This window comes from Parambassis ranga, chromosome 9, assembly GCF_900634625.1.
Source record: "Parambassis ranga chromosome 9, fParRan2.1, whole genome shotgun sequence".
NCBI classification, from domain to species: domain Eukaryota; kingdom Metazoa; phylum Chordata; class Actinopteri; family Ambassidae; genus Parambassis; species Parambassis ranga.
This window is the reverse complement of record NC_041030.1, coordinates 494,399-505,441: the sequence shown is the minus strand read 5'-3', so window position 1 is coordinate 505,441 and position 11,043 is coordinate 494,399. Positions and strand designations below refer to the sequence as shown.

The 11,043-nt window shown below is 41.0% G+C and overlaps 2 protein-coding genes across 2 annotated transcripts; both read left to right on the top strand.

Moving 5' to 3' along the window:
* Window positions 1–324: 324 nt before the first annotated feature.
* dgcr6 (DiGeorge syndrome critical region gene 6) lies at window positions 325–2,750 on the top strand. Its single transcript, XM_028414539.1, has 5 exons — window positions 325–687; window positions 801–961; window positions 1,752–1,852; window positions 1,939–2,079; window positions 2,206–2,750. Exons 1-5 carry the CDS (start codon window positions 584–586, stop codon window positions 2,272–2,274), a joined length of 576 nt encoding a protein of 191 aa, XP_028270340.1. The 5' UTR covers window positions 325–583; the 3' UTR covers window positions 2,275–2,750.
* A 400-nt stretch (window positions 2,751–3,150) lies between these two features.
* On the top strand, window positions 3,151–10,003 carry slc7a4 (solute carrier family 7 member 4). The gene is made up of 5 exons (XM_028414072.1): window positions 3,151–3,238; window positions 5,316–6,379; window positions 6,506–7,212; window positions 7,366–7,474; window positions 8,020–10,003. The coding sequence occupies exons 2-5, from the start codon at window positions 5,398–5,400 to the stop codon at window positions 8,226–8,228; spliced, it is 2,007 nt and encodes a 668-aa protein (XP_028269873.1). The 5' UTR covers window positions 3,151–3,238; window positions 5,316–5,397; the 3' UTR covers window positions 8,229–10,003.
* The last annotated feature ends 1,040 nt before the right edge of the window (window positions 10,004–11,043 follow it).

Sequence of the window (11,043 nt, the reverse complement as noted above, 5' to 3'; positions counted from 1 at the left end):
CTGAAGGCGCTGCTTCTCCTTTTGAACCAGTTCAATGTGGAAAACATAAGAGATCTCTACCTGAAACACATTAGAATTGAAAATGCATTCATAGGAACCACTGGTTATATCCATGTCTCACACAGGGCACACATGATTGTACATTTAATTATTATAATTATTATTGTATCATTAAATACGGCATCGCGCGAACTTGAAATAGCCGTAAATGTGTGATCGTGGTAAGTGTCGCCACTCAGGAGCGCCTCTTCGTTGATACAATGCGCCATCTGGCGAAAACATTGCGCTACTTCACTTTACAATTACAGACAGGCATTTCGACAGGCAACAAACCGGGGTCCTACCTAGGATCAATTGACTAACAAGGCTAAAAATGCAAGCTTAAAACAGACTGTTTTTACTGTTCTGGTTTAAAAACTATATTTTGTTAATGTTTAAGGATAAAGCCATGCCGTCTTTTCTCGAATAAATAATCTCATCGTGTTTGTAATCCCTTTTATAAGGAAGCTGGATTAACCGAACCTTGTAGCGCTAGTTAGCCGAATGTCTTGACCTGCTTCCTGCTGCTCCCACAGTTGAAGAGATGGATGGTTATTCCGGAGTCGTTGGTGGTGACTCTACAAAACACCAAGAAAGACATTACTACCTGTTATCTGAACTGCAAACCTTAGTCAAAGATTTGCCCAGGTATCGTTCCCCTCAGTACACACTTCCTCAGCAGAATACAGAGAACAGGCTGGTGTCTGTGTGATCGCATGCTCAGGATTCTTGTGTGTTTGGGCTGTTTCCTCCATGGTTAGCTCCTTCCAGCAGCGCCTCTCCTACAACACTCTGAGTGACCTGGCTCTCGCACTCATAGATGGGACGGTGTTTGAGATTGTGCACGGCCTCCTGGATATTCAGCATTTGACAGAGAAAAACCTGTACAACCAAAGGCAGAAGCTGCACTGTGAACACCAAGGTTGGTGCTTGGGCTGTAGGCTACATAGAATAGGACATAATAGACTTTGCTTTAAGAAGCATTGTCAGGTGGTTACATAGAATCCACAGTCTGAAATCCAAAATATAAACCCATCCTTGTATATAAGTGATTTTAGCATCTTAAGGAAAAATCCAAAAACTTTGGTGTGCAGGCTGACCATGGAGGTAGCTACATAATGCATGATTCAAACATTTTATTTTATTTTAATGCAATAAAAAAGTTTGGCAGCAATTTGCAATACTATATAAAATACCTAATTATAATAATCAATGTGTATGTCATTGTAAGTTTTTCTTTATATTATAACATGTTAAATTATATGGCTATGCTATGTTTTGTGTTAAGATACTTAGTGCTGTTAATTTTTTCATTTTTCACAAAACTCCTTGGCCTTAGATTCAAGTATTTTTTCTGTATGTAATATATAGCATCTCTAATTGGAGTAGTATTGCAGTAGTAGTGGTGTGTGTTTGTGTGGGAGTGGTGTGTGAGCACTAGTATCGTATGTATGTGTTTCTGCATGTGCATGTATGTATTTGAGGGTGATTGAAATACAAACAAACAGAACGTCTCATTCACTGTAAACGTCATAGAAATGAAAGGATTGATTTAGCTACATTTATCAACAGTTATTATAATGTATTGCAGAATGCTGTTTATGATGACTTTTATGGACATATTGAATCAGTTTTAATGGGTTAAGCCTGCTTCTTGGAACAAGCCCTTTGTAATTTGTAAATGTTGGTTGACTCATCCTTTTTGTGTGCAGCACTCAAACAAGACCTTGTACGGAAACACAAAGATGCTCTGCAATCATGCAAGTCTCACAATCTTGCACTTCTCAAATCAAACCAGCAAGCTGAGCTTGAGGTAAGTATTGAATTTCCCTACATTTGAATATAAAAAGGGTTTATGGCTATTTGGATAGTGTTTTACTAATAGACCTGTATTGGCAGGCTCTGGAAAGTCGTGTGCGAGTCGAACAAAGAATGATGGATAAGAAGATTGTAGCTGAAATGGATCAAAAAGTAATGGACCAGCAGAACACCCTGGAGAAGGCAGGGGTCCCCGGGTTTTATATCACTACTAATCCACAGGTCTGCACCTGTCTGTTCACTGTTGTTAAAATGTGGCACTACAACAAAGAAAATATGCGCATTGTGAGGGAGACAAACAGCAGATGGCACTGTATTTCCTTACTAACTGCTCTCTCTCTGTTTCAGGAGCTGACAATGCAGATGAACCTACTTGAATTGATTCTGAAACTTCAGCAGAAAGAGTCACAATGTTGAATATCATGAGGCAGTCACAGTGTGCTGTAGACAAACAGTGGATGCTCATATTTAAATGATTGTGAGATTAACCCTGTGTATCTGTAAGAGATACTGCACAAAACAACTCAGAACGTATTGAACGTGTTTATCCCTGTTGTCCTCTGAAGTGTTCAAATAAGGTGTAAAGCCTAAAGGGGAGCGGCAGGGTGTGAACATTTAAATTATACATCACATTTTATGAAAATGGTACGTTGCTAATGTTTAAAAACACAAGATGAACAAAAGTGGGTACCTGGTGTTATAATGGAATTCCCAGCAGTGAGGTACCCTCGAAGACATCTCAGTTTAAAGTAATGCCTTTAGAGCAGCATTATTTGTGTGCACACAAGAAATACATTTCTGTAAGTTTGCTGTGCAATCATCTGCTGTTTGTTTGGTGCCTCATTAAGTCTGTTTCATATTTGTACAACAAATAAAGGAGTAAATATTAGTGATAGATTGCCTGCATTACCTCATGTAACTGTTATGCTGACTTTACATCTTTCTTGTCCTTGGAAGCTCATGTCTAACACAGACAGAAATAATAGGCATGCAAAGTGGAAAATTCAACAGACAGGAAGCTTCTAATCATGAAAAAACGTCTTAATACAGTATAAATATATAAATACAGTATAATACAAAGCCTTGCCTTGATTTTAAACTCTATGACATATATAACAGCCTGGATGAATGAGACATCACAGACATTCTAACAGAACAAAAACCAACACATCGGAACCTAATGTCATCATCAAAGCCCAAAGCCCCTGCACACAGGCACCGAGGGCGCAGCGGAGGCGGCTGTGCCTTTAAGGACCGGGACGGGCAGTGCGCGTTGCTGTTATTCCTCGGTGCACCTTCTCTTCCATCTCCAGACGATGCAGCCCGGTAACTTCTAACAGCGCCGAACCCGCACCCTGATGAGACACCCTGAACACCAACGGTAAAAGCGACTGTGTTTGTAGCGCTGGTACTAACGTTTCTACAGCTGAGAACACAGAGAAGAGGAACATCACCTAACTCAGAGATGAAAAGTGCGATGTAGCGCGGCGTGTCCAGTGGACAGAGGGACAGATGCACTGACGATCCTCTCTTTCCATTTTGTTATAAATTATTCATTTTGCATTTTAGGCTTATTCTATTCATCGTTTGCTCTCGTTGTTCTTGTTTGGTGGTTTAGTATGTTTGCTTAGACATACTATTGAAACGATAGTTTACTACGGCGGTCTTTATTTCTAGAGGGGAATAAAGCGTTACGTAATTATAATGGAGGCATCCTGTTGTCGCCATATGCCTATCGAGGCCAGGCATCGGATGTTGCACAGCTAAAATGAACGCAGTGTTACTGATAAAATATATTATTAAATAAATGGGAAAATTCGGCGTCCGCTGTAAACCTTATTAATGGCTGCATATGGACGATGCCTTATAGGTGACGTGGACTCAGGAAGTGCCATTCACTCTGGTCTTGGTTTGAACTCAAATACAAATGAACAGACAGAAGTAAAAGCCACACAACAAGCTGAAAAATAACATATGTATGCGAGCAATATTAGACAGATGAAGTTGCTGGGGAGCCTTGTCCATAGGCTGCTAGTTCAGAATCAGAATCATGTTTATTGCCATGTAAGTGAAGGGGGTTCACATTACTAGGAATTTGCCTTAGTGATTGGTGCATACAAAGAACATATAACAATTAACATGCAATAAGATAAAAACTAAGATAAAATTAAGTAAATAAACTAAAGTAAGGCTAAATTTACATGACAGACATGGCGTAACAGACATACAATGAACAGAACATAAAATACTGTGCAGATGAAATGTAAACATAGACCCTTATATGATCGAATGGAACAGTGTAATAATGTAATAATGTAACAGGTACCACATGGATCGGTGAGGTGGTACTCGTGTGCAAGTAGTGCAAGATGGAGTGAACAGTGCAAATAGTCGTCATTGTGCAGTGACTATACTAAAGTGACCTTCTGAAGACAGTGCAGAGCAGTGCGTTCTTAAGACGAGGTGTCTTTCAACGTTCCTTCTCAGACAAGGTGAAAATGTTTGTTTTGGATATGTGATACGTTTGCCTTAAATATGAGATTTTATTAATTGGGCCTCACTGTTAGGCCACTGCTGTTGCATGAACAATATTCTCCCTATTTCGAATCTTATCAGTAGGCTATATATGATATGACGAAACTTATTATGTATCAGTATGTGTCTGACTATCTCCACACACTGTAGCTGTGCCCTGAATTTCAGGGACTATAATTCTTAATATACAGTGGTATGCAAAGACTATCATTGCATATTATGATAAAATAAAATGTAAAAAAAATGTAATGTGCAAAAGTTTTACACATTTAACTTTTAATCACATTCAGTTCAGCAGTGGCTGGTGTAGCAGGGTTCAATAATAAAGGTTGGTGGTTCGATCCCAACTCCTCCCTAGTCATTGTTGTGTGTCCTTGGGCAAGACACTTTACCCGCACCGCCTCCAGTGCACTCACTGGTGTGGCGCGCCTTGCTGGTCAGTGTATGACACTGCCTTAAAAACCAATTTCCCTCTGGGATTATTAAAGTATCTAAAATAAAAAAATAAAATAAAAGCACAAAACTGCTTTTCAATTACAGTCAGATGGAATCAGTCATGAAAAAAGGCTGTTTACATAGGTAACTGCTGGCTGTTCTTGTCCTGGGTTCTTTCTTAGAGAGTGGAGGCTGTGGGGCTCTAAACAACTCCTACAAACCAAGATAAGCTCATTTGAAGGGTGATGAGTGTTCATCACAATAAGAGTCACATGAGGTATGCAAAAGCCCCTCTGGAGAGGAAAGAAGCATTTTAGAAAAACACTGTGGTCAGATGAGACTAAGCTAGAGTTATTTGGTCACAACCAGAGGAGGTATGCATGGTGACAAACACACTTAACTCCATGAGAACTTATTGCCACACCCTGGAAGGAGCAGGAGCATTTGTTTTCCAGTCTCATGTGTAAATATTGTCCTCTGTCTTGCAGGTCATCTTCATAGGCAGGTAATGGATCCAGTGTGACTATTTCAACACCAACCAACCCAGCTGGCCTGACTCACTTTGTAGCTATGGCAACCTGTGCAAAAGGCTGTGCGCCAGCAGTGCGCTTTTGTCAAAGAGTAAACCGACTTAAGACACTAGATGATGACATGATGGCAACATCACTGAAACGCTGCCTCTCCACTCTGGACCTGACTCTGTTGGGTGTTGGTGGCATGGTGGGCTCTGGCCTTTATGTCCTGACAGGAACGGTGGCCAAAGACACAGCTGGGCCAGCTGTCATTTTATCCTTCCTCTTCGCAGGTATTGCCTCTCTATTGGCTGCTTTTTGTTATGCAGAGTTTGGAGCACGCATACCTAAAACAGGATCTGCCTACATGTTTACCTACGTCTCTGTAGGAGAGGTCTGGGCCTTTCTCATCGGCTGGAATGTGATTCTAGAGAACATGATTGGCGGTGCTGCTGTAGCACGTGCGTGGAGTGGCTATCTAGATTCCATTTTTAATCACGCCATTCAGAACTTCACAGAGACTCACATAATGCAGTGGAACGTGCCCTTCCTGGCCCATTACCCAGACCTACTTGCAGCAGGAATTCTAGTAGTTGCCTCGTTTTTCATTTCCTTCGGAGTTCAAGTGTCCTCTTACCTCAACCATATCTTCTCCACCATCAGTATGGGTGTAATTGTGTTCATCCTGGTCTTTGGCTTTGTGTTGGCTGAACCAGCCAACTGGAGCCAGGAGCAAGGAGGCTTTGCACCTTATGGGATGTCTGGAATACTAGCAGGTTCAGCCACATGTTTTTATGCATTTGTGGGCTTTGATGTGATTGCTTCCTCAAGTGAGGAGGCAAAAAACCCACAGAAGGCCATTCCTATTGCCACAGCTATATCCCTGGGTCTGGCAGCAACAGCCTACATCCTGGTCTCCACTGTACTCACACTAATGGTACCCTGGCATACACTGGACCCCAACTCAGCTCTAGCAGATGCTTTCTTCCGTCGTGGGTACAGTTGGGCTGGAGTTGTTGTGGCAGTTGGTTCCATCTGTGGTGAGTGCAGAATAAATGGTCATTAGTATATTCACTGTGCCTCATCTTGAGGTGTTTTACACTGACTATTAAGTTTATAGATTGCATTGACTGTGTTATTACTTATGCCTCTTTTGTCATTTCTAGCCATGAACACAGTGCTGCTCTGTAATCTCTTCTCCCTCCCTCGGATTGTGTACGCCATGGCAGAGGATGGATTGTTCTTCTCCTTTTTTGCACGGGTCAATCCCATCACCAAAGTTCCAGTCAATGCTATTCTAGTATTTGGAATCCTGATGGCGACCATGGCACTGATCTTTGACCTGGAGGCCTTGGTTCAGTTCTTATCCATTGGCACTCTCCTGGCATACACGTTTGTGGCAGCAAGTGTTATTGTGCTACGTTTTCAACCTGACAAAGGCAGCTCAAAGGGAACCGCTTCCACATCTCCCAACCCCAATGCTGATCCATCCCCTGCCCCCCTTGAGTCTCAGACCATAACTGAAGAAAATGAGGAGCTGAAGCAGTATGAGTCTTTCTCTGACAAACTCCAGTTGGTTGAGAGGCAGAAATCAAGAGAGAAACGTGGGGTGGGCCAGCTGAGGGCCTGCTGGGAGCCATACCTGGACAGGGTACTGGGAGACTTTGAGCCGGGCGAGGTGGTAGCCTTCAGTGTGATGACTCTGATAGTGAGCTCGGTATCCCTCTGTGCTGTGCTGGAATTTGGAAACAATCAACTGCAGCTGCCCACCTGGAGCTTCACAATGCTACTAGTGATTTTCAGCTCAGCGTTTATTCTCAGCCTGGTGCTCATATGGGTTCATGAGCCCCAAAGAAACACCAAAACATTTCAGGTGACATTTATGCCCATTATTTAAGTCTGCATATTATTATTGCAGTATTATATGACATAAGGCACACATCTTTAATGTGTATCTTATGGCATTGTGTTATTTTTATGAAAACTACATGAGGCAAGAAAATGATTGAAGTGTTGTTGTTACCAGGTACCTCTTGTACCATTGACTCCAGGAGCCAGTATCCTCTTCAATGTATTTCTTATGATGAAGCTCAGCCTTCTAACCTGGATTCGATTCACCGTCTGGATTGCCATAGGTAAGGATTTGGTAGTCTGACTGGTGGGTATACCACTTCCCACACAAATACTGGCCCGCAGACTACAGTTGACACATGCTGTAAAGTAAACGTAAAGTGCATATTAACATTTTTTTTCTTTCCCATTGGTCAGCAATCCTTTCAGAATGGTGGTCAATAAGTGAAAAAGCTCTTTCAGTGAGGAAGGGAGTCACTGCAGAATCATGATAATCTGCATTAGCTTAAGGCGTTTCTTGATCAGTAAACCATTTAAACACCACTGTCAGACCAATGCAAGTTAACAAGATACACACTTGTGGAATATCAACTGACAGGCCTCTGGCTTAGCTTGTCCCCCCTCAGAAACAAACACTTACCTTCCATAATGACCTTCGAAGAGAAAAGCCTGACATTAAAATACCAATCAAGAAAAAAATTCAGATCATTTTAAAGATCATTCAAAAACCCATGTTTTAAATTAAAGCAAATTCATTGTTCCTTCCTACTTACTTGTGTACAGTGTGGCTATAATTTGCAGTGTCAGAGTTTTTTTTTCCCTTTCCCAGGTCTCATTGTCTACTTTGGCTATGGAATTTGGCACAGTAAGGAGGGAATCCGAGAGCTGCAGCCCAAAGACATGGCTGCCCGGTATGTGGTGCTACCCAGCGGCAGCCTGGTAGAGACAGTGCAGTCTGTCCAGCCTGATGGTCAAGTGGATGCATCTGTACACCACATCAATGCCTCAGCTGCTGAAGAAAGCACTGGGAGAAGATGATGTGTGTGACTGATAATTATCACAACTGCCTGATATTTGTCCCCCACTCTACTATTACTTGTGTACTATCTGTATCTCACTCCAGTTAACGTCTGTACCATTGCTCTGGCAAATGTATGCACACCACAGAGTCTCTCTCTCTCTCTCCCTCACCCACCCAGTACTCTCTCTGTCTGTCGTGCTGTGAGGCATATTTGTATATCTTGTAATACTCAAATGTACAGTAGAGAGCTTTATAACTGTCCAAGCATCCAAGTGGTGTTATCTTCTCACACCAGCTCTTTTCTTGCAACCTTTTTTGTCTGATTACACAGTGTTGTAGATCATATATGGTGCTTTCTCTGTTACAGACAGTGGAGGTTTTTTTAATTGTTAACACAGCTCAACCTTCAATCAACATTTACTTTTTTCGTAACAAAGGCTATTTAAAAAAAACATACATTTTTGAGTTTGAACTCAAGGAGCATTATTTTGTGGCATGTTATTTTAAGTAAAGCAGAGAATCCACTGAGTTTACACATTTTCTTTTTCTCCGTAAAGCCACAGATTAAAGGCTTCAATAATTTGCTAGTCCATCATCTTCTTTAACTAACTGTATTCATCACTATGTGTTTTAAAATGCACTATTTATTTATTTTTTTATTACTACTCATCCATCCATCTTCTATTAATCCGCTTCGTCCTGCAGTGCAGGGTCACAGGGGGCTGGAGCCTATCCCAGCTCTCTATGGGTGAGAGATGGAGTACACCCTGGACAGGAAATATTACTACTCATATTTAGATTTTTTAATTTGTCTCCCTACCTTATATTTTATGTTTGTTTCACTTTGTTAGATGTTTGCATGTATCCCTGTTTTTCTATGATAGTAATTTATGTTCATCTTTTGCATTAATCTTGTGATCTCCTGAAGCTCATCCCATGACCCCGTTATTTTTCATGTGACCAGTCGTGCGTTTGATGAGTCTTTTTCTCACAACAGCAACCTTAACCCTCTCTGTGTGTTGGCATGAGATTATATATATCAAAGCACATTGATCATTTAGATCATGGATTTGAAACAATCTGGGAAAAGGATATCTAGGCAAGCACATATTTATTGAATTATAATTTTAATACAAAACATTTGTAGGTAGACAGACATTGGTTGTTAAACTGGGCTCTGCTTCATTTCTCTGAGGCCTCTGTAATCCCATCAGATTTTCAGCAAACCCTGTAACCAGTCTGCAGCCTGGCCTAGATTAGAAACAGCCACACATATGAGAACATTCTCTTTTTACACAGACAACATTCCTACATTCTGCACTTGTGTCAATTATGTAACAGAAAGTAGGTTTTATTTTGACATTTGTAAAAGGCTTTAACAATATTTTCCTTTTTTTATGTTTTAGTTTGTATATGCATGTGTCACATAAAAAAACCAATGGCCTTAAACATGTTGCAGACAAAGCTGATTGACCTCCAAAGTAAAAGTGCTCAGGCTGAATGCTTTAGATGTGTCCTCTAGTTGTCTGTCATAAAAACTCCCACACAGTGAGAGTGTGCTTTTATTATACCAAATCACAATTATGGAAGAGAATGTACAGTAGGAGGTATTTTGTCATAGTTTTAAAAAAGGAGGCAGGTTGAAGAAACCTTTGTACAACTTTGCTTTGGTAATTTTGTGTCAGTTATGCGCTTGATGTGGGTGTCAGTGACATCTATTAATACTGTGGTACTTTTTAAATGTTCTCTCACTCTTTTCTCTGTTATTTGTGCCAGAAAGCACAGTTATACATGATCCAACTCTTTTCTGACTCTTGAATAGTGTTGTAGTCTGTACTTGCACATCAATTTCAGTAGATCTGTGTAAAATACAAAAAATAAATGTTTTGAAGCAGCATTTACCAAAATGTGAATTGTGGAGTATATTGGTACTACAGGTCACCTTGTGACACTACTCTTGAGAAACACCAGATTTTGTTGTTTTATGTCAGTTACAGAGCTAATACAATCTTCAACTATATCATTATTATTAATAATAACATACTCTAATCACATGCTTGATGGCATAACTACACTATTTAATACATGGAAGGGATTACCCTCAGGTCACAGGATTCAGCTGAGCATGACTCTGTGAGCGCTTGCGTTTCCATGGGATCTTCCCCTCCCCACACTTGTTGGGTGACACACAAAGAATGACACAGACATCTGTCACTGTGTTGCCGTGAACCATTTTTTACTACACAGGTTATTCATCTGCTGGGTGCTCATCAAGATACAGCCAGGTCGGTCTGTAAAACACATGTATCCTTAAACCTGATATGCAACAATGTCTCAAGTTAATTGTTAAAACAAAACAGTTTGTATGCAGTAAATGTATTATTGAGATATTCAGCTTAACGTGACAATATACAGAGAGAGCTAACAAAGCAGTATTTATATATTAAACATATTATGGGCCTAGTGCTGTTATTGCAAAGAATCCTTACACGATGCCATAGACTCAATTTACATCTAATCACACCTCTATGGTTTTTTCCTCTGAGCCAAGCCTCTGGTGTGAGAGAGCAAAGGAGCGCTGTGTAAGCTTCTATGTCTTCTCTGAACAGTGGAGTCTGAGTTGAGGTAGAGGGTTTGAAGGTTGCATTGTAGGGATGCTGGTGTGGCAGCCACACGACCCTCTGACCTGGCAGACCCCAAACCCCTTACACTTTGATCTCTTGCCTGTCCTCTGTTACTGTATCCCCACTGTGGTGCACTGCTGCTCTGCCTGCGGAACAACAAGTAGAACGCACCAGTGGTGCCAGTGTTACGATTACTGTCATAAATGCT